Here is a 24,384-nt window from a genome sequence, read left to right on the forward strand (position 1 = left end):
CGCACACACACACACACGCTCACACACTTTAAGAAGAACAAAAATGTATGGGATGGGATCGGAATGAATTTCTTATAAAGTTTCTATAAAAGAACACTACAGGAATAAAAGAACTTTCTCTACCAAGAAAAGATGCAGAGAGGGGAAAACAGAAAGCAGGGGTTAGCCAAACTCATTAATAAATAGTTTGAGAAGCTCATTCAAGAACAGTGAATTGGGGGAGTTACAGATGACCCCTCCTTTTCACCATCTCAATGTCTGTGAATCTGATAAGTGATGATGCTTAAAAAGCACCTGTGTTCTCATTTTTTGTAGGTCTTGACTTGTTCAGCATTATTTAGGTGTGGTTTGTCCCCTTCAGTGGTTGATTTCCTCAGTTCTCAATCGGTGTCATGTCCTACGCAGCAGAAGAGCCACGGTCAGAAACCGCGGCAAACACAGGGTATGGCAAGGGAGGCAGGAATGGCTGGCGGTTAAAAGGAGCCGGGTTGCCTGGGTTTGGATTTCGGCGACACTCCTGGCGAGCTGCCCGCCACTCACCAAGCTCTTTAGCCCCTCTACTGGCTCCACTTCCTCAGCTTCAATTAGGGATCATTATTATCTACTTCAGCTAGGTCTATCAGAGAGGATTTAAACAAAGTAATCCACTTAAAGATTTTATCACACTAACAGGCACAAGTAAATGCTCAGTAAATGTTAGCTAAAACTATTAGTCTTGGCAGTACAGAGCAACCAAAAGAAAAGTTCGATTCTATCTTTGTCCTTCCCCTCGTCGGTGAGGTTTTCAGGGGCCAACTGTGGCAAAAGCCAGCATGTATGATGCAAAGAGACTGAGGATCCAGTCTTAGGAATATAGATGTTCACTTTTATATTAGAAAAAAATTACATGGCTCCGTATCACAAAATTTAACATCTTTCCATGAAACATCACACAACTCTCATCATCATTATGCCCTACAGACACCCTAAATGGTGTGGAGTTTCTAATGATATTCAACAACAACAGGGTCCATAAATTTTAACTAAGAAACAGCTGCAGAAATGGGTGTTGGGCAATAATCTGTGTGTGCCACAAGAGCTTGGGCCGACAGATGGCTGGGGTTCTGCCTCCACGGCCTGGACTCCCCCACACACAGTCAGATGGGTCAGGCTCCTGCAGACCTTCAAATCTCCATTAGCGAGTGACTCCCTTCAGCGGGGAAGCTTCCAAGAGGTGAAGGAAGCAGCAGCCACTGAGGATGGAATGCCCCGCACCTACTTCAGTATGATATGATAGCTATCATTGGTTTCTGCTGTAAAAAAAAAAGAGAGAGAGAGAGAAGAATCTTTAGTCACCTTTAAAACACAGCAGGAGAAAAAAAGATACACTAAGGCTCTTTTGAGAAGGGAGAAAAAAAAACCAGCAGGACAAAGGGCAGCATACTCGTTAATTATCACAAACTATTTACAATAAATATGCATTATGAAAACAGCATGCCTCAATCTCATTTGTCCATGGAAGGTGGAAGAGAAGGGCAGAGTCGTCACTTACACTCTTAGAGATGGTTCCTTTTGTATGAACTGGCTTCTTGCCAATCTCTAAGGACATCGCTTTTTCTACTTCAGATATGGTGGTCCATCCCTTCCCTCTCTCCTCAAAGGAGTAAACCATGAACAAAGCTCTTAAACTCCTTAGAGAGAGGCAGCTGCTTACTATTTTATTACCTTTCATTGTGTCCAGAATAAAACAGGCTTCCTCCTGAAAGTTCTGTATCATCTGAGGAAAGCAAGAAAATTTGCTAATTATTAAAAACTTGGGTTTGCTGCATTTATTTAGACTATATGGCTTTTTATTAGGTTAGGTTTAAGGGAGAATAATTCTTTGTTTTGCTTTCTCCCATTTAGTTCTTACATTTTAAAAGCTAAGCAGTCTAAAACAGTGATCTTAAAATTATAGTATGTGTTTTCCTGGGTTAACCCAAAGACGTTCCAAGGGGTGCACAGACCCTGACAGGCCCATTTGGGAGCACTGACTTCCTGGTCCTTATCTTCTACAGGTACTCTTTCCCAAAACCGCCTGAGCACCTCTTCAGCTTTCTCTACCCATTTTCCCTTCTCCCATTTTTCAAAATAAAGTCATAACTTTCACCCTCCTGGAATCCTACCAAGATGCATTATTGCCCCAGGGTACAAAATCTCCAGGATGCCAAAGTGTGACTGTTAATGCGAACTTTAATAATGGGGTAACAAACTCTTATGGGAGTCACGTGGTTTCTAATTCTTTCCTTTCACCAGAACTGAAGACTGACCTAATCACAAACTGTCAAATGATAGGCGATTCAAAATAATTCTTTGTAACATCACTATATAATTTTTGGCACCTAACTCAGTAGTTAAAAAAAAAAAAAAAAAAAAAAAAACCAGTGATGCTGTTATAAAAAAACTCCTTCCATTCCTGTCTGACAATCTGTGTGAATCAGATTCCATAGCACTTATATCTAGAGAATAAAACAGAATGGAAGTGATGGTGAACTCTATTTCATGCTATAAATCAGTAGACGGTATTCATCAAAACATGAATTAATGTGGGTGGGGGTGGGGAATCAGACAATCCCATCCATCTCATTGACAGAGATACTTCTACATTTTTTTCTTGTTGTTTCAAATTTTTATGTAATACATATTTCTTAGTGGTTAATAATTTCTTATCAAGGGATGCCTGGGTGGCTCCATCAGTTAAGCGTCCGACTTCGGCTCAGGTCATGATCTCGCAGTTCATGGGTTTGAGCCCCGCATCGGGCTCTGTGCTGACAGTTCAGAGCCTGGAGCCTGCTTTGGATTCTGTGTCTCCCTCTCTCTGTCTCTCCCCGGCTCATGCTCTCTCTCTCAGAAATAAACATTAAAAAATAATAATAATAAATTCTTATTCAAACATAATACATTTATGTTAATTGTATGATTATGGTGATAATTCTATTCAGAAGAAATAATTTTTAAATTTTTATTGAAACATTCTTTTGTTGAAACAGATTTGTTTCAAAGAAATATGGTAGGATAATTAGTAAAGGATGCTTGAGCATAAAAATAGGTTATGATAAGATAAGATTCTATGGGGGAAGTGAGTGGAAATAGGAATTCAAGGCAATCAAGAAATGATATAAAACTCTGATAAAGAGAAGTATATTCATGTGTTTTTTAAGATGATGGTGCTGGTATTAAATCACTTCTATTTAGGTCACATGGAATATAGTTAGAATAGTGAGTGATGCAACCATTTCATTTTTAAAGTTTATATAATATGCCCAGGAATGACATATTCTGCAACTATTTAAACTTAAAGCAGAAAGTTTCAAGTCAACCTAAAAATGTGCAAGGGGATACATGGTATTTAGAAATTATTTTAGAAAGTAATAAGCAAGCACAAGATTTTGCAAAGCCCTGGACTGGAAAACAGACCGCTGTGCCCCAGTAGAATTGCTCTTGCTCCTGTCACATGCCCTGACAACCTGTCATCTGGTGACTCAGCTCTACTGAAACTCTACCTCATCACTAATGAGCACATGGATTCCTGTCGGCCCCTGCTTGTAGATCTGGCTGATCTGGCGAGGGGAAATGCTGAAAAGCTGAGCGATTTTTTCGGTCAGTTCAACAGCGGTCAGTTCTTCTAGATAGATGGCGTGGTACACTGCAAAAGGGAGAGAGCAATGGCAGTCAATACAGGTCTCTCTGCTGTTAAAGGTAATCCGCTCACTCGGAACGCCCGCTTTCCTGAAGGGCTCGGAGTCAGACTGCCTGAGTTCAAATCTTGGCTCCGCCACTGGCTGGCTGTATGACGGGAGTGAGTTACTTAACATCTCTAAGCCTCATTTTCCTCACCCGAATGTTAGCAGTGACAATAAATCTACCGCAAAGAGGAGACACTGGTTGTAAAAATCAAGGCATGTAGAAGGGCCGAGAATAGTGCCCGGTATATACGAGGAACTCGATACACGTTACCGATGACCATTACTTCTAGCAAATGCTGCATCTGCTGTTTGAGGAATTCCCATCACACGTGCTCATAAGGCACCTCCCTCCCTTTCTTCGTGGGCGTCCTCGCCTGTCCAGAACCACCTACCGAAGAAAGTCCCATTTGAGTCTCCATCCTCACGCTTCTGCTGCTGCTGCTGCTGCTGCTGCTCCCTCAACTGCAGGGATTCCTGACAAACATAAATGGTTAGCCTTGGGCGCACCATCCTAAGGAGGAAAACAAGGCTGTTAGTCTTACGGTTTTCACGGGAAGCACATTTTAAGGGAGAGCTTGTGTATCTATGTTAACGCTATACAGTGGGGCCGAGAACTGGCAGCCCGCGGGCCAAGGGAGCTCATCTGCTGTTTTGTCAGCTCCCCACTGGGATGTGCGTGTGTCTGCGTGCGTGTGCGCGTGCATTTTAAATGAATTCGTTCCCACATCGTGTGTCGGGACATTTGGCTTTTCTTAAAAAACCGGATCTGGCAATCCGAGACCCTGACACTTACAAGAAAACAATCAGCTGTTCTCCTTGCGTGATTCATGCATTCTTCAGTACACCCACTGTCACTCATTTACATCTGGCCTCTGTAGTCATTTGAGTTTATGACCTTTGAGGTAAAGTTTAGAAATATTCAACATGTGTGAGCCACTGTTTCATGGGTCCAGGTCAACATATACCTTCTCCTTGGAAGCACCACGCTAATGAACTGGAGAATCTCACTTCCCTCATTACCTTCTCCTAAGTAGCCTAAGCCTCCTTTCTGTTCTTACTTCTTAGACAACAGCATTCAATTACCCCTTGATCTGATCATCTCATTCCTTCCTATGTTTAAATGCTCTTTAAATAATATGTTAAAAAATAAAAGATCCATTCCTTTTTCTCCAAGTCCTCAACCTCTGAACTTTTCCTCTCTCTTTAAAATTTTCCAAGATTAGAGCCAAGCTGATTCCACAGTTCTTGTGATGTACCCAAACAAAATACTTCACGATCTGTTTCATTATTTAGTCACCGATTTGGTTCTGTGGCACTAACCTGTATGTTTTTTCCATTCATACCACTAACTGTTTGAAATTCTAAATTCTGTGTGGGGACTACAAATGACTCTGTATTACAATTCGTAAGCAGACACGTAAGTATTTACTATCCAAGAATGACGTCTTCTTCAGTTAAAAGACTTCGAGCCTTCGCACCTGTTGTTCCTCCTGCCTAGAGTGTTCTTCCCTCCTCTGATTCCACAGCTTCCGTCCTTCCCCTAATTCAGTTTAAGTGCCCCCGCTTCAGAGAGGTCTTTCCTGACCAGATTCTGGGTGCTCTACAGGTGATAACCTTGTTTTTGTTTATTTGTTTGCTTTTCCCTCAAAGCACTTATCACTATCCAAAATACTGTTTGTATTTTTCTCTCTCTCCCCGTTAGAAAGTGAACTCATGATAATGGGTACCTTGTGTGTTTTGCTCACCAACATATCCCTAGAGCCTACAATAGTACGTGGCTCACGATAGGGATAATGAATATTTATCGAATGAAAAAACTACCTGGAAAGGAAAAATGGGGTATCATGGGGCATTCCTTGAATCAACTGTAGGAAAGGATATTTTCATCTTTGCTTATTTGGTACAGAGCTGGCATTCGCAAAGAATGTTTTGACAAGACGCAGTTAGCTGTGCAAAGAGTACTGTGAAGAGTCCCTGAATCCAAATCCACTTGAAATCCAACCTCACGGGTATTTTAACACTAATTACATACCGGCCTTTTAATGCATTAAAAAGTCTGATTCCATCTGCAGGGCCACAGATTTGGATCACATCATCTCTAGTTAGTTTCAATAAATCTGCCCCTGGAATAAATATAAGAAAATGGGTGAAAAAGGCAAAGACTGTCTTTGTTAATGACCGTTAAAATGGGCTCTGTTATGTTCTAGCCCCTAATCTTCTGCATGGTACATAAGCCTCTCCATGACCTGGCCTCTGTTTCCTCTCCCACCTCAACTGCCACCCAACGAACTGGTCCACTTTACCCTATGCTTTCATCACACTGATGAAGTCTAATGAGCAAGCTGCTCCTCCTACCTGAAATAGCCTTCCACTGTCCCACCAACAGAGTCCTCAACATCTCCCAAGATTTACGTCACACATTACACATGTTCCCTAACTCCAGAAACTACTCCCCTCCCCTGCTTTGTACCACTTACCTACTACATTACAACTATTTTTTTTTTCAGGGTTTTATTTTGATTTGGGGTTTTTTTGATACTAGATGATGAATGATCAGAAAGTATGCCTTAACCATGTGTGTATCCCTACCATACCTGGTATACAGAAGGTGCTAAATAAGTGGAATATGCAAATAAAATACAATATGGTGATATCAAAAGGGAAATTTCAGACTATCTACAAATGCCCTTGATAAAAGTGTGTGGAGTATAGTTTTAAAAGCACTGTATGGAACAAATATTTTTAAACTGAAGTGAGTTTAAACGAAGAAGTCTTTCTTAAGTATTTTGCAGCACAGATGCACCTGCTGAGAAAGTCTGAAGGGTTCTATGAAATTCACTTCATCAGAAAAAAGCACGAAGACCCCCCCCGCCACACACACACACCCCTGCACGTGCACGCACACAACACACCCTTACGTGGATGCCAAGAAGCCCTAGAATGTAAAGGAATATCTTGTGCTGGGGAAAACAAAAGGACAAATCAATTTAACCTGAGAAGTTTGTAAAAAGCCTTGTGAACGTAGAAAAACGATTTCGATGCAACCACTGCTGAGCTTCCTGAGGTGTGGTTGTTGGCAAGAGGTTCTGAAAGGAAAAGAAAGCAAGTGGGGTTTTTTTTTTTTTGGTAACTCAATAGATTTAGCTCTTACATCATTAGGTAACACAGAGCCAAACACACTCACACTCAGACGGGCCGCCTAGTTTGCCTGGAAGTTGTTTATACCTCATCAGTCTTCTGTCTCTAGCCAAGCAAGATGCCCACGGAATCCCATACCTGTCTTCCTTACTAGACTGTAAGCTCTTTAAATGCAAGCGTTCCTGCATTAGCTTGTTCACATCTCAGTTCCCTAGCATTGTCAAAATTCAGAGTCAAAATTCAATAAATGCCTATTTAATGAATGAATAAAAAGTACTCCTTAAAAGCTGGGCATTTCTGTGGAACTGCACAGTCATCAAAGTATTAGTAGATACTGCAAATCACTTACATTTAACTTTAGACTTACATCTGTGACTGGAGGGGGTGGCTCTGGCTGGTGGTTTGGTGAACCATTTCTGAAAACACATGTAAAATGAAAAGGATGAGACACATACTAGGGTTCATCATCTCATTCCTCACCCTCATAGTAAGTCTCAAACTAGACATTTTTTTTTTAAGTAATCTCCACATCCAACCTGTACCCGAACCCACAAACCCCGAGATTAAGAGTCGAGTGCTCTACTGACTGAGCCAGCCAGGGGCCCCTCAAGCTAGAGATTTAAAAGGAATCTGTGCTCTCTCATAAAGCAGTTTTAGTCTATAGTCAATACCTCTATCGTCTGTTAATTTAACATTAAGATCACAGGGGGAGGGTAAGAAACTGTCATTGCAACATTTTTTATTATTGGACAAATTGAAAAAAGATAAAAATTTCAGTAAATTGGGATTCATTAGATAAATTATGGCATAAAGAATATTTAACATAAGCAGTTTATAAGAAACTAAAAATATCAGAACATAACAGCAATCAATAGATTACTATTTTAATAAATATATAGATATACACACAAACATATATATAGGAAAAAAATACCAGAAGAAACTTTATGTAATGCAATGTGATCCCATACTTTTTTTTTTTTTTTTTGAGAGAGAGAGAGAGAGAGAGAGAGAGAAAGAGTGAGAGAGCGAACGTGTGTGCGAGCAAGCTCGAACAGGAAAGGAACAGAGAGAGAGGGAGAGATAATCCCAAGCAGGCTCTGTGCTGTCAGTGCAGAGTCTGACACGGGGCTCAAACTCACAAACTGTGAGATCATGACCTGAGCTGAAATCAAGAGTCGGACCCTTAACTGACTGAGCCACCCAGGTGCCCCCACATATTTTTATAATGACAACCAAAACCATTATTTTTAAAGCAGCTTCAAAAATGAGTGCTGCCTCATTTGCAATCCACAGGCTATCTCCATACTCTTCAGTTTTTCCCTATACCTCCTATACTCTAAGGACTGCCCCTATTCCCTAATACTCCTTTTATCAGAGAAAAATTTGAGCCTAATAACAAAGTAATGACAAAGAGAAGAGAGAAAATTTTAAAACACAACTCTTTAATCCCACATATTTACAATTGCCTACAGGCGCGTGGCTGGCTGAGTCAGGAGAGTGTGTGATTCTTGATCTCGGGGTTATAAATTCAAGCTCCACATCGGGTGTGGAGATTACTAAAAAAAAATTAACCTTAAAAAACATTAAAAAATTGCCTATAAGTAGACTGCGTACTCCATATGGATGGTAAGAGATTTTTCTTTCAAAACAGACTTTCTTCTTTTTCTTTTTTTGCTTTAACTGCAAAATTCAAATTCAGTATTCAAACTTAGTAATTAAATTATCACCAGGCCTTAATTATCTATTCTCTCTACAACTTCTGCTTATTTTTATTCTTAATTGTTATATTTTGAATATTGAAGCTACTTTAATTTCTTATAAATGCAGACTGAACCAAAGCCTACGTAAATTCAAAAACAAACATTACAACCAAAACACATCACACATTTAGTAGCCTATTTCAAATTTCAATGTGGCCTAGGTGGAATATGTGTTAAATACTAAGACTAGTAAGACAACTTATTTTAACTGGCATAGGCATCTGTACCAACTTTCAATGATCTCTGATGATAAAAGACTAATAAAAAGAGATTAAATGCATCCCACAGATCATTCTAAAACTTCATTTTAGCTTTCTTCAACCTTCTTTCCCAATTATCAAAGATCCATAATAATAAGGTATTAGGATCATTCTTAGTAAGTAACAAAACAGATTTTAGTGTTGTACAACTGTGTTTCAATTCCTAATGACCACTCTGGTGGAAAGTATGAGCAGGAAATGAAATAACCACAAGATAAGCAGTGACAGAAGTGAAAAGCCCAGAAAATCAGTCTCTGAAACACGAAAAACTGACCATAATGCTGTTTTTTTTTTTTTAAATGCTGTTTTTTAATAGAAAGAAAAAAGAGGAGGAGAAAGGACTTTCAGTCACTTTTGAAGATAATCCAAACCTCAGTTAATCCATGAATCCATCAGAGACTGACCAAATAGGACTTACTGACTTATAAAGAACTTGTATATGAGAAGATAATGAAAGAAGACATATTTAGGACAAACACAACCTACTTTCATTTCCCAGACTTACCCTTCCCCAAGAGAAAAACTGCTGTGGGAACTGTTGAAGCCAGGTGATGGGGAATTATTGACATATGTGATCTCAGGCCATGGAGAACACTAAAAACAAAGAACAACTGAAATACGGAAAAAGTACATTTGACCCTAGTGTCCCACTAAAACATTATTACTTGAATAGCATATCTTGATTAGTAAGTCTTAACTACACAGAGGCCCCCATAATGAAGAGCAAATATACCCAGGACAACTAAATCTTGACCAAGCAAAAAGTTGTGGGGGGTTATTTCATTTTGTTTTTAAAAAACTGAGATACAACTGCCATACAACACAGTATTAGTTTTAAGGTGCACAACATAATGATTTGATACACATACACACTGAGAAATGGGGGGATTTTCTTTTAAGAATAAAGAGTATTGACTGAAATTGTCACCAAAAGAAATCCTTTTACCTCCGTGAGTATCGTTGTCTCATAGGAAGGCTGATACTTCTCCTTTTCATGAGGTGTTCGTTTCTCCATTTTCTCCCTATCTGTTTTTTGCTTTCTGTCTGCACCTTTGGGCTGAAATGAGAAATGTTTTGTCTTGACTCACCGACGGAATTTTGAGCCAACAATATTATTTCTAAGAGCTTAAATAGTCACATGTGAAACAAAGATGTACGCACAATAATGTAAACACAAGATGCAACCTTGCGTCTATGTCTGAAAATAGGAAACCTAACTGTCTGATGCAGTTAAAAAAGAATTTGCAGTCTATAGTTATAGACGTGGAAATATCTCTAAAGCACATAGCTAACTGAAAAAAGCAAGCCTCAAAACAACTCATCTAGTGCTATCCTGTTTATCCTTCAAAGAAAATACACGTGTATATAAAGCACAGAAGGGACTAAAAGGATACATGCTAAATTAGGACAGTGGTGACCCCTGAGAAAGATTGGGGAGTCGGGGTAAAAGTGGTAAAGAGGGACTTCAGTCTGAATACTTCATCTTCTGCAGTGAGAACATATTTATCCGTGTGATAAAAATAAAGACCAAAAGAAAAAAAGAAAGTCAAATACCAATGTAACCAAAACTATCAACTTTTCATAATTTTGTGAGCTTTTACAAGAGCTTATAATCTCAAAAGACTTTAAGAGTTTTCAGTGAAAATCCATGTTTTTGCCTCTAGCTCCCTTTGCAAATTCCCCTTCTCCCATGCCCATCCTCGTATAAATCCATTACCAGACATCTCAGTAATGACCTCAAGGACTCCAGCTCAGACTGAGTTTTCACAGTTGTTGAAAAACAGACAAGCGGACTTTCCCACTTGGTAACTAATGTTAAAATTGAAAGAGGAGGAAAAAGGATACAAGGGACAGCAAGCTGCCCAGGAATACCTTGAAGACTTTGATCTGGCAGCTGGCTGAGTGTAAGTGCTCAGTATATTCCCCGTTTTCATTTTCCTTGAAGGTATCAATTTGTACTCGGAATGGCACTCCCTTTTCTCCACCATGCTTCCTCATAGTGAACTCTGTGCTAATGCAGTGCACCTACAAAGAACACAACATCCAGGTTTCGGTACCTCTAGCCAGCCAAACCACTCAGCAATATTTTTGCAGCTCCTACTAAGAGCAAAACCTTTAGAAAACACTATGAACACCTATAAAAAACTTCTACTCTAGGGACACCTGGCTGGCTCGGTCGGAGAATATGCAACTCTTGATCTCTCAGGGTTCTAAGTTTGAGTCCCATGTTGGGCATAGAGCTTACTTAAAAGCATATATATGTAATCTTAAAAAAAAAAAAAAAAAACAAGAAAAAACTTTTACTCTCTTTTTGATCTTGAAGAACGTATATTCTAATGGAGGAAATAAAAAAAAACGTATTTACAAATGAAACAAAGTAAATGGACAGATCCAACGCTAACAAAAGTTACTTGGAGGAACTAAATTCATTAACTGCTTCAGAGAATACAGAGTTAATATAAAAGAGAAATGATTTCTATTAGTAAAAGTTTTCTAGACTTTAAGGTAGAGGTTAGAAAGCAGAGGCACCATCCATGCTGGCAAAATACCAACTATGAAAGCTCACGGGCAATAGTGGGGAAAAAAGGCTTTCAAGGCTTGCATGGCTACTGCATAAAGTGAACGCCTTGGTGAATCTGAACTGTGAAACCCTGACTGGCCCTTATTAGCTTAGAGAAATTGTTAATTTCAAAGACTATTCCTAGTCCACAGGATTACTGCTAAAAGTTTTAAATAAGATCATGTATACAAACTGTTTACTTAACATAGTGACCAATGGGACGTACTCCATAAACCCTAGCTTTCTTTATTACAAGTAAGAATTTTAAAGGAATCTACTCAACAGAAATAATCAGATATGTAAATCAAATTTTAAGCATAACGATGTTCAAAACAACTTCATGGAAAATAGGGCAAATTTAGAACAACCTAAATGCTAAATAATAAGGAAGTGATACTACATCCAAAGAATGGAACATTATGCAGCCGTTAGCAAGCATGTTTTTGTTTGTTTGTTTGTTTTTGTCATACAAATAAATAAATTGGGGAAATTAGAAGGGCAATTCAGACACTCCTCATCGCTCTCAGGCAAGTGTTGAGGAGTCTGGACTTGACAGCCAGGCTGGAACCCTGTAAAAATTTCAAATGCAACATGTTTTATCCTTTAAGAAACAAACTGGGAGTAAGAATGCTCTTCATCACCGGAAGGCCATCTGCAAGGCCCTACCTGAATAAACACAGATGTCCTCTTTGCCGGGTCCCACAGGAACTCCACTGTATTCAGTTGGGTTGGATTGGCCCTAGGATCGATTATACCCACAGACATTGGGATATCTGAGAAACAAAATGGTAATCATTGAACAATTCTGAGGGCTACTGGGTTTAAATAAGAAAGTACCATTGTTTTATTATTGGTCCTCGTTACCAAGATTTTTATGTATCACATCCTAAACCTCTTTTTGCCAATGAAAAGGGTTTGATTAGAGCTAAAATGGACCTAAGTACTTTCCTTCTGAGTATCTTTTTTCCACTTTGAAAGGTTTTTTAAATAAGACAATTTAAACGCAGTTTCCTTTTAATTTGCCAAAATTCTACTTAAAGATAGATGTAGTCTACACACTAGTTCTAAAATTGTAATATAATCTGCTTCACTTACAGTTTTAAGATTAGTGTTACTGATAGAAGAACACTAAGAAGACTGCTACAGAAAGAAAGCAGAGTGTCTGAATAAAGGCAGAAGCATTGTATTACAGAAAGAAATGGGAAAAATTTAACACAGAGATCGATGCTGGCCTTGAAGTCATCAAATAATCCTGTAACAGAGCAACAAATCTGATACTCAAGAGGGAAACAAAAATGAATGAGCCTTGGCAGAATTGCTTTCCATTCCACATAGCATATACTCACTCAAATATCATTTCCTGACTCCTATTAATATTCAAACTGGGGAGATAAAGCCAGGCTGATATTATCACAACTAATACTAACCATACTACTGTTTTACTGTCGATTCAAACAACAAAGCATTAAGTGGGTCCCACAATGTTAGTTGTGTTGGATTCATCCTAAGGTCAATTTATCAAATGGATATCAGGATGTCTGTATGAGAATCGGTATTTTCTTTTTTTTTTTTTTTTTTTTTTTTTTTTTTTAATTTTTTTTTTTCAACGTTTTTTAATTTATTTTTGGGACAGAGAGAGACAGAGCATGAACGGGGGAGGGGCAGAGAGAGAGGGAGACACAGAATCGGAAACAGGCTCCAGGCTCCGAGCCATCAGCCCAGAGCCCGACGCGGGGCTCGAACTCACGGACCGCGAGATCGTGACCTGGCTGAAGTCGGACGCTCAACCGACTGCGCCACCCAGGCGCCCCTAGAATCGGTATTTTCTTAGGTAAAGCTAGTAGGTACTTAGATTTGCTTAACAATTATGTTTCCCAGTAGGAGATAAGACCAGTAGGAGATCAAAGACACAGATGGCAGGATTAAAAGTACATTCATGAAAAGAGACTGCATGTATGTTTGTAAAACAACTTCCCTTAAGCCCAATGATTTAAGAAAAATCAATTCTAGGGGCGATGGGTGGCTCAGCTAGTTAAACGTCCAACTTCAGCTCAGGTCATGATCTTGCGGCTGATTTCAAGCCCCGCATGGGTCGGGCTCTGTGCTGACAGTTCAGAACCTGGAGCTTGCTTCCGATTCTGTGTCTCCCTCTCCCCCCCCTTCCCTCCCTGTTCCCTCAAAAATAAATAAACATTAAAAATTCAAAAAAAAAAAAAAAACAAGAGAAACATTCTACTCTGTAGTAGTAGGGGCAAAAATATAAACTACAAATCAAGAGACATAGATTCTAATCCCAGGTCTCTTACTGTAGGTAAAACAAACACTATCTGGCTCTCAAGTATTAGTAAAAAAAAGAACTTGCAGCATTTGGGGAACCCTTTTACATACACTCAAAATATCAGACCCTGAATAGCCAAGACAATCTTGAGAAATAAAGTTGGAGGTCTCACATTTCTAGATTTCAAAACTTACTACAAAGTTGCAGTTATCAAAGTTATGCCAGTGTGGTACTGGCATAAAGATGGAGACACGAACAAATGGAATACAAGAGAGAGCCCAGAAATGAATCCTCACATATGTGGTCAAATGACGTTGGACAAAGGTGCCAAGACCAACCAGTGGGGAAAGAATAGTTGTTTCAATAAATGGTTTTGGGAAAACGGAATATCCACATACAAGGAATGAAGATGAACTCTTACTTTATACCATATACAAAAATGTACTGAAAAATGTATCAAACACCTAAATGTAAGACCTAAAACTATAAAACATATCAGGAAAAGCTTCACTGGGTTTTGCAACAATTTCTTAGATGTGACACCAAAAGCACGGGCAAGGCAATAAAATTAAATACATAAACTGGACTACATCAAAATTTAAAACTTTTATACATCAAAGGACATTATCAACGCAGTGAAAAGACAATCCACACAGAATGGAAGAAAATATTGCAAAGCATGTATCTGATAGGGGGTTAATATCCAAAATATATAAAGAACTCCTACAACTCAACAACCAACAGCCACAAAACAACCAGAATCAAAAGCTAGGAAAGGACCTGAATATACATTTCTTCATAGAAGATACATATATAGCCAATAAGCATATGAAAAGATGCCCAACATCACAAATCATTACAGAAATGTAAATCAAAACCATGATGAGATACCAATTCACATCCATCAGGATGGGTACTATTTAAAAAAAAGGAAAATAGGGGTGTCTGGGTGGCTCAGTCAGTTGAGCCTCTGACTTCAGCTCAGGTCATGATCTTGCAGTTTGGGAGTTCAAGCCCTGCGTCAGGCTCTATGATGACAGCTCAGAGGTTGGAGCCTCCTTCGGATTTTGTCTCCCTCTCTGTCCCTCCCCCACTTGCATTCTGTCTCTCTCTCTCTCAAAAATAAATAAAACATCTGGCCACCTCAGTGGCTCAGTTGACTGAGCATCCGATTTCAGCTCAGGTCATGATCTCACGGTTTGTGGGTTTGAGCTCTGTATTGGGCTCTGTGCTGACAGCTCAGAGCTTGGAGCCTGCTTCAGATTCTGTGTCTCCCTCTCTCTGCCTCTTCCCTGCTTGTTCTCTCTCTCTCAAAAATAATAAACGTTAAAAAAAATTATTAAAAATAAATAAATAAAACATTTTCAAATTAAAAAAAAATAAAAATTAAAAAAGGAAAATAGCACATGTTGGTGAGGAGGTAGAATAATTAGAACCCTTGTTCACTTCTGACAGGAATGTAAAACGTGCAGCTGCTATGGAAACAGTACGGTGGTTCCTCAAAAAATTTAAAAATAGAATTATCACATATGATCTGGGCTTATACCCAAAAGAACTGAAAGCAGACTGAAATATCTGTATACCCATGGTCATAAGTTGCATTATTCACAATCACCAAAAGGTAGAATCAGCCCAAGTGTCTACTAAAGGATGAATGGATAAACAAAATGTGGTATTTACACACAATGGAATAGTATTCAGCCTTAAAAAGGAGGAAAATTCTGATGCATACCACTATGTGGATGAACCTTGAGGATTATGTTAACTGAACCAAGCCAATCACAAAGAGACAAATACTGGATGATTTCACTTATATGAGGCACTTAGAGTAGTCAAATTCATTCAAACAAAAAATAGAATGGTAGTTGCCAGGGGCTGGGGAGAAAAGGGGATGGGGAGTCACTGTTGAATGGTTACAGAGTTTCAGTTTTGCAAGATGAAAAAAGTTCTGGAGATGGATGCAGTGAGGGCTGCACAATGTGAATGGGCACTGAATTATTTACTTTAAAATGTTTTGAAATACTAACTTTCATGTTCTATATATTTTACCATGACTACATTAAAAACACAAAAACAAACCCTAAAGTACTGGATGTAATTGTTACTGAACTGAAGTGTTCCAACTTCAATTTTGGTATTATCCCAGTAATTTTTTATGCTTATGGTCAATAACCCCTTCGGGGTTTTTGCTAATTGAGCCCCTGAAACATTCTGAATCAAGGTAAACATGAAGTAAAGAAAACTGATTCTCAGACCATACTTATAAGCATTTCCTGGGCAAAAGATTCCCTTAACTCACCAATGTCAAGAATTCTATCTCCAGGTCGGTTCCACCTCCAGCCTTCCAGCTGCTGATGTTCAGTGTATTGTAGTCGTCTGTCATGGAACACTACACGGAATATACTCTAAAAGGGAGCAACACAATCAAATGATAATAGGATCCTTTAAAAGTCAGTGCTGACCTGTCAAAAACAATGAAATCTTGCCATGTGCAACAACGTGGATGGAGCTAGAGTATATCATGCTAAGCGAAACAAATCAGTCAGAGAAAGACAAAATACCATATGATTTTACTTGTATGTAGAATTTAAGAAACAAAACAGACGAACATATGGGAAAGGGAAAAAAAAGGAGGGAAGCAAACCATAAGAGACTCTTAAAGACAGAGAACAAACTTGAAAATGCAAGCTGGTGCAGCCGCTCTGGAAAACAGTATGGGGGTTCCTCAAAAAACTAAAAACAGAACTACCCTACGACCCAGCAATTACACCACTAGGCATTTATCCAAGGGATACAGGTGTGCTGTTTCGAAGGTGCACGTGCACCCCAATGTTTATAGCAGCACTATCGACAATAGCCAAAGTATGGAAAGAGCCCAAATGTCCATCGATAGATGAATGAATAAAGATGTGCTGTGTGTGTGTGTGTGTGTGTGTGTGTGTGTGTGTGTGTGTGTAATGGAGTATTACTCGGCAATCAAAAAGAATGAAATCTTGCCATTTGCAACTACATGGATGGAACTGGAGGGTATTCTGCTAAGTGAAATTAGTCAGTCAGAGAAAGACAAAAATCATACGACTTCACTCATATGAGGACTTTAAAAGACAAAACAGATGAACGTAAGGGAAGGGAAACAAAAATAATATAAAAACAGGGAGGGGGACAAAAACAGAAGAGACTCATAAATATGGAGAACAGACTGAGGGTCACGGGAGGGGTTGTGGGAGGGGGGATGGGCTAAATGAGTAAGGGACACTAAGGAATCTACTCCTGAAATCATTGTTGCACCATATGCTAACTAATTTGGACGTAAATTTAAAAAAAAAATTAAAAATTAAAAAAAAAAGGATTTAAACATGAAACAAAGATAGAGAACAAACTCTGAGGGTTGGTGGAGGGAGGTGGGTGGGGGATGGGCTAAATGAGTGATAGGTATTACGGCAGGCACTTGTGATGAGCGCTGGGTATAATATGTAAGTGATAAATCACTAAATTCTACTCCTGAAACCAATATTACACTATATGGTAACTAACTAGAATTTAAATAAAAATTTGAAAAAAATAAATAAAAATAAAAATCAGTGCTGACAAAAGAAAACTAGCAGAAGTTACCTCCAGTTAGTTTTCTAGATATAACCTAAAATTATTTTTCCTAAGACCTGTTTCACCCTATGGGTGCCTGGGTCAGTTAAAGCATGACTCTTGCTTTTGGCTCAGGTCATGATCTCACGGCTTATAGGTTCGAGTCCCATGGTCGGGCTCTGTGCTGGCAGCACAAAGCTTGCTGGGGATTCTCTGTCTCCCTCTCTCTCTCTCTCTCTCTCTCTCTCTGCCCCTCCCCTGTGCTCTCACTCTATCTCTCAAAAATAAATTAAAAAAAAAAAATCTGTTTCACCCTAAAACCCATCATACCATGCCAAATTCTACTTCGGGGTAAATTTTATAAGTGCTCAGATATAATCTTTATAGTTACTAGTACCATATTTAATACTTGGCTTAAACATCAGTCCTGATGGACTGGGTATAAAGCATTCCTATTAGAAGCATTTCTACAAGTTTCTACTCTTACCATGTAATATCCAGCTCAGGTCTTCAGATGTATATGAAAAACTCACCAAGCTCCCTCCTTGCTAACCCACCACACGACACTGAGGGTAAGCAGGGGCTGTATCAATCAACTTCCCTTTTGTTACTCTGGCTTTGTGGAGGTGCTTATTTATATCCCCCCACCAACTTTCACAGCGGCTGACCAAACTCTTCAGTCCCAAATGTGCTGTGAATTCATTGCTCGAAGTCTAGACTAAAATAACTGCTATTCATTAACAGCAGTTTCTGTTTTTCTTGTTACTAGACCAAGTATCCAAAGAGACACTGGAGCTTTTCTAAAAATTTCAAGGAGGTTACTCTATTCCACCCAAAACAACTTCACTGAGCCAGGAGACTACTTTGACACGGAGTAGTAAGCCTTCTGTTTCCGCAGCTGTGAAAAATCTAAGTGAATAAGGGGGCTCACTCTCACGCCAAAGGAATTCCAGCTTCCCACTCTGCCAGCAAATTGTAGTGGGTAAGAGATACCACCAAGCCCTTAATGGAAGCAAAAGAATATTACCCAAAAAGGGTCAGTAAAAGAATACTGCGCAGAGAAATGATTTACTCATTTTCCTTTACCTTCACCAACTTGCCATTAATTTCTGGAAGTTCTCCAAGTTTCCTATTGTCTAGCATACGAATTTCATAAGACTGTCCTAGAAGAAAAAGTAACTACATATTATATTAATCATAAATTAACTTTGCAAGATGCACAAAGAATAAAATCCAGCTGAATATACAAGAGTATAATATTATTAGTATTATTAACAAAACTATAATCCTTTACTATGTGCTAGGCACAGTGCTAAGTGTTTTCATACATTATATAATTAACTGATACAATTCTCAAAACTATTATCAATCCCATTTTTACAGATACAGGAATTGAAACGTGAAGAGTTTAAGTAACTTGTCCAAGGCCACGCAACTGGAAAACAGAGCTGGGTAAGGTAATACTTCTCGGTTGGTAACCGATGAATGGGGATGTCCAGGGACCATGGATTAGAAAGAAAGAGGGAGACAGGAACTAAAAATGGGCAAGTACACAAAAGAAGCCAGTAATATACATTAAACATGACATTAAAGTGAAAATCTCTGAAGGCTTCAACTCTGACAGGTCACGCTAGAAAGATGTACTTTTTACATATAAGTATACCTAGTAAAATATCATCAATCCAGCATATCTTCAATAATACTAACAAATAAGGAAGCATCTAACCTTGATTGAGATATGTCAGGGTTTCATCATGGAGTTTCACTGCTGGAGAGGTAGCAGCACAAAGCACATATTGAAAAGGTAGGATTTTATTCTCATTATCAGGGGGCAAACTTGACTCTTCTTGCTTAAAAATGGGCAATGCAAGGACATCACTGAAATAAAACAAATAACTTACATTAACATCGGACAGAAGTGCAAGAGTGGATTTATGCTGAAACAATTTAACTGCAATTTGCTTTGGAAAACTATAAACATTATTCACTTTGAAAAAAAAACAAAAAACAAAAAACATTATTCACTTTGATGAAGTTTCTTCCCAACCACTCAGTTCAGATTACCTGCTGTGATAGTCCCCTCACCACAACAATGTGGGCAATGACAGATAGATATTCACTGCTAAGACCATCTAGACAGGGGTGCCTAAAAGGGCTCTGAAAATTATATGCAGAGTTCCAAAATGTCAATTTAGGATGCTCAGTAATGTGTTTGTTCTTAGAAAGGCACCAACTACAGTTATCTTTATAACCACATCAGCTGATCTACTCTAAGGACTAAAACAAGACTCAGAATTCCTAGAAGCCACTTGAAAAGGACAAATCAATGACCAGTGTATATTTCAAGGTCAGCTTACATTCTGTGGAATACAGCTAACTAGAAGTGCTGTGTTTCAGTTCCTAAAAGCCTTACGCAAATCTTAGACAAGCTCTCTAGTCTTCGCTCCTTCATCTATAAAATGGGAACCGCATCTGCTCTCTAGAGTAAATATGTAAGAAAGTATTTTGGAATCCATAAGGGACTAAAATTGATGTCAAGGATTAACAGTAATCTTCCCTCATAAACTCTAGCCATGGATTAGTGGGAAAGAACATCCTGGGCCCTATCCTGGAGACCGACTGTTATGATCAACATTCGCTCCAAACTTTAAAAGAATCTTAATAGATGTACCAAATTAAAAAGTGTTTCCAATTATCTCAAGACATGCCACAAAATTAAATGTATTTTATTTTACTTTAAAGAATTTGTACATGTAATCACTAGAACAGCTAAAATTAAAAAGAATGACAACCCAAATGTTGGCAAGGATGTGGAGCAACCAGAACTCTTATTCTTTGCCAGTAGGAGTGTAAAATAGCACAACCACTTTGGAAAAAGGTTTGACCATTTCTTATAAAAGGAAACATCTATCTGCCCTTTGATCCAGCAATTCTATTCATAGGTATTTATCCAAGAGAAATGAAAATATAAGTCCATGTAAAGCTTGTACATAAATGCTCATAGCACAAAAGCAAAAATGGGAAAGAATCCAAACGTTTATAATTAAGAGAAACGGATGCACAAACTGTGGTATATTCCATACAGTAGAATACTACTCAGCAAAACAAAGAAATGCAACAACATGGATGAATCTCGCAGACACGATACTGAACAAAAGAAGCTACACAAAAAGAATATATAATGTATGATTCCATTTATATGGTGTTCTAAAACAGGCAAAACCAAGGAGAACAGTGGTTTCCTGGCAGGGCAGAGATTGCTTGGAAGACATACAAGAGAACTTTCCGGGGAGATAAAAATGGTCTACACAATGTTAAGTGTGTGGGCAACACGAAAATTCTTTAAATGTACCCTCAGCAGTGTACAAACATCCTCCCCAAACATTACAGAATCGTTACATTCAGGCAAAAACCACCATTGACAGAAAAATGGCTGAACTCAGGTAAATCTTAGAGACAACATTACAAATTTTCACTGGAAAGCAAAACAAGCAGAAAATGCTCTGATTATTGTCCTAATAATCCACACAGGAGTAATAAAAATTTAATGGTATTAATGCTAACAAACAAAACAAGCAGGGGGAAGGGAAGAGTAAAAGAAATTTCTCTTTTCTGCTGATGTCTAAACAGCAAGGTTATGTGTTATTAGTTGAATCCAGGCACTCGGGACGCAAACCAGCTTTTATGGAACACAAGTTTCTTGTTGCTAAGAAGTATCTCAAAGGCTAGAAAAACAAAACGTGCTTTCATCCCCTTAGGTCTGGAGGTGTGTGTGCTGTGCTCAAATGCATGGGGTTGGGTGGAGAAGGCAAGGACTCCCTCTTTCTGTCTGTATTAATTTGTCAGGTAAACATACTACCGATCCCTTGAGACTACTTAAAACTGTAGAAGCACAGGTTTTCTAGAAAAGTATTCCATGCCAGTTCCTCCACTTCTAAAGTCAGGAAGTTACCAATGCTCCCACCACAAACAGTACAGAACATAAAGCAAAACACTACAAAACTTCAGAAACATGATGGTAGTCTTTGGGAGACTTTATTACCATACCATTCCCAATACATATCATTCTCAAAAACATCACCTCTGATGATTCTTTGAAAGATTAGTGAAGATTATCAGGAATCAAGGCAAATCAGATTTTGCAACATAGCAACAGCTCAACCTTTAGGAATGTAGGGTATTTTTTTTCTTCTCAATGTTACTGCCTAGCTAAGTTAATATATAGCAATAGTCCCTAGTCATCTCAATATAATGTGGCTTTACACCTAATCCCTCATGACTAAGCAAAGGACTGTCATTTGATGCTTAAATTTTAAAACGGATTCTACAAGCTACCTCTAAAATTAAATAACTCAAAACAGCCAAACCAAATACACAAAGCTATATTTTCTCATCAGAGCTTTTAAGATCCCAAAACCTCAAACATATTTGAACTATTCTTGTTCTTGCAATACTGCATTTCTTTTACTCTGCTGTGGATCAAAAATACCATTTGATTTCACGTTCCCAGAGGTGGAGGCTAAAGGTCATTGGCGAACACAGTTCTAGGCCCCTGTTTATAGCAAAACAGTAATGGATTAAGCAAGAAATCATAACAGATTTGGAAATACAAAAGTCTGCTCCTCTGTCTCAGGGGTAAATGGACCATGGATTAGGGAAACCCACTCTGGTGGAGTCTTAAGTAGTCGGTACCAATGTATAATTTAGCATTTTATTACTTTATCTGATTGCTTCATGTATTTATTTTTTTTAAGATTTTATTTATTTTATTTTTCAAAAAAGATTTTTTTTTGTTAAGTAATCTCTACACCCAATGTGGGACTTGAATTCATGACCCAGAAATCAAGAGTCCCTTGTTCCACCAACTGAGCCAGCCAGGTGCTCCTGCTGCATATATTTAATTTATTCCAATGAAACATAAGCTGTTTGAAGGAGCAACTTCTGTTTTCTGTTCTTAGTAAATATTTGTTGATGTGATTTACATTTTTGTTTGCATTTTCCGGAATATTCAGCACTAGTACACTGTGATCATTTTATTTTTTTAATGTTTATTATTTTTGAGGGAGAGACAGAGAGAAAGAGAGCAAGCAGGGGAGGGTCAGAGAGAGAGGGAGACACAGAATTGGAAGCAGCCTCCAGGCTCTAAGTTGTTAGCATGTGGGGCTCGAACTCACAGACTGAGATCATGACCTGAGCTGAAGTCGGCCGCTTAACCAACTGAGCCACCCAGGCGCCCCTCATTGCGATCATTTTAGAGTTTGACATCTCACCCTAACTGTGATCAAATGTAAGGATACAGAAATCTCACCTGCTAAAAAGATAACTTGAGTGTATGTTAAATACGTGCATCGCTAAGTGGAAATTCACACCTGAGAGTGAACACATAGCAGAAAGCATCTGAGTGGAAGCAACACAGGAACAGAAGCACGATTAGAAGTGATCTTGCCTATATGTAACCGGGATTCCATGAAGAGCTGCTTCACGGTCTTCTGAGGCATAAACTACTCTTTCCAGATAAGGCAGCCTCTGAATGGTCTGTACTAAATTCACAGCTATGGTTTACTTAACCTTCCCCCTCAGGCCTACTAGCTGCTGAATGCCCTCTTCTAGAGACAGCCTAGTGAAGAAAGAGGGAAAGGTTTGATGAGCTCTCCTTGAGTAAGAGAGGCAAGTAGACAGGTTGTCCATAGCATCAAGGGAAGTCACAAAAAAGGATGCGATCTTCCCATTTGTGACAACACGGATGGATCTGGAAGGTATTATGCTAAATGAAATAAGTCAGATTGAGAAAGACAAATACCATATGATTTCACTTCTGTCTGGAATCTAAAAAACAAATGAATAAACAAACAAAAAGCAGACCTATAGAGAACAAACTGATGGTTGCCAGAGGGAAGGGAGCGAGGGGAAAGGCAAAATGAGTAAAAGGGAATAGGAGACACAAGCTTCCAGTTATGGAATGAGTAGGTCACAGGAATAAAAGGCACAGCACAGGGAACACAGCTGATGATACTGTGTGCATTGCATGGTGACAGATGGCAGCTACACTTGTGGTGAGCACAGCATAACATATAGAGAAGGTGAATTATTGTGTTGTACACCTGAAACTAATGTAATACTGTATATGTCAGCTATACTCAAATTTTACAGACCTAAATAAGAAATAAATAAAACAAATTAATGCTTATAAAAACTACACTGCCAACAAAACACACTTATTTTCATTCTTTCTGGTAAAGAAACAGCAGTAAAGAATTTAAACAATATGGTCAGATCCAAAGAATAAGCAGGTGGGTAAGAAACAAAACAAAACAAAACAAAAGAAAGTGGGAGAGATAAAGAGAGAAAAGACTCTGGCCCCATTAAGAGAATGATAGGACAACCACCTCTTTTCCTCCATCTTTTCACATGGTCTTGTCCTATGGCTTTCAAATTTTTCTGAATACCATTTACGTTAAGTACTTTTTTGAAAAAATTTTTAAAGTTTATTTACTTATTTTGAGAGAGAGAGAGAGAGAGAGAGAGAGCGAGCGCACGAGCAGGGGAGAGGTAGAGAGAGAGGGAGAGAGAATTCCAAGCAGGCAGGGCTCGATCCTATGCACCATGAGACCATGACCTAAGCCAAATCGAGAATCAGATGTTTTAACTGACTGAGTCACCCAGGCTCCCCTAAGTAAGTCGTTTTTATATTAAGACTCAGTGGATGTGTCCCCAGAACTGAAATAAGTTTCATAAAACAATACTTATTAATTTTGGTATTTTCTATAGCACTTCATTTTTGAAAACGTTGACCACAACCTGCAGTTTGAAGAACACTGCTCCTCTTTCCCTTAAAACTTTGCACTAAATTAAACCAAGTTTATTTACAATCCCTTTATCAGTATTCAAAACACAACACAATAAAAGACAAGTCTTCCAGATCAGACTGTCATTCAGCTACTCAAGAATAGGGAATATTATCTTCTTTAATAGACAAAGAAATACAGAGACTTACACAGAGAGTAAACACAGACAGTACTTCCTCAACTCATTATTAGCTCCCTTTTGGCTCTCTCATTTTTAAATTCATACAGCACATAACTCTCCATTGCAAAGGAAC

General features: G+C 38.6%; 1 protein-coding gene across 4 annotated transcripts in view; it reads right to left on the reverse strand.

Moving 5' to 3' along the window:
- Positions 1 to 851: 851 nt before the first annotated feature.
- The window catches only part of TFCP2 (transcription factor CP2), a 44,732-nt gene continuing 21,199 nt past the window's right edge, over positions 852 to 24,384 (reverse strand). Inside the window, exons 2-15 of one of the 4 annotated variants that reach the window (XM_042946562.1) lie at positions 19,012 to 19,163; positions 18,372 to 18,448; positions 16,003 to 16,108; positions 12,092 to 12,198; positions 10,738 to 10,890; positions 9,812 to 9,922; positions 9,371 to 9,459; positions 7,210 to 7,258; positions 6,697 to 6,790; positions 5,737 to 5,827; positions 4,097 to 4,215; positions 3,522 to 3,664; positions 1,705 to 1,756; positions 852 to 1,289 (exon numbers count right to left, since the gene is read on the reverse strand). In XM_042946562.1, coding sequence (XP_042802496.1) covers positions 1,255 to 1,289; positions 1,705 to 1,756; positions 3,522 to 3,664; positions 4,097 to 4,215; positions 5,737 to 5,827; positions 6,697 to 6,790; positions 7,210 to 7,258; positions 9,371 to 9,459; positions 9,812 to 9,922; positions 10,738 to 10,890; positions 12,092 to 12,198; positions 16,003 to 16,108; positions 18,372 to 18,448; positions 19,012 to 19,163 — 1,378 coding nt within the window. In that variant the 3' untranslated portion in view covers positions 852 to 1,254. Of the gene's footprint in view, positions 1,293 to 1,704; positions 1,757 to 3,521; positions 3,665 to 4,096; positions 4,216 to 5,736; positions 5,828 to 6,696; positions 6,791 to 7,191; positions 7,259 to 9,370; positions 9,460 to 9,811; positions 9,923 to 10,737; positions 10,891 to 12,091; positions 12,199 to 16,002; positions 16,109 to 18,371; positions 18,449 to 19,011; positions 19,164 to 24,384 lie in introns of all 4 variants that reach the window. The other 3 variants (XM_042946561.1, XM_042946560.1, XM_042946559.1) reach the window with 3 other exon arrangements.

This window comes from Panthera leo, chromosome B4 (assembly GCF_018350215.1).
Source record: "Panthera leo isolate Ple1 chromosome B4, P.leo_Ple1_pat1.1, whole genome shotgun sequence".
NCBI classification, from domain to species: Eukaryota; Metazoa; Chordata; class Mammalia; order Carnivora; family Felidae; genus Panthera; species Panthera leo.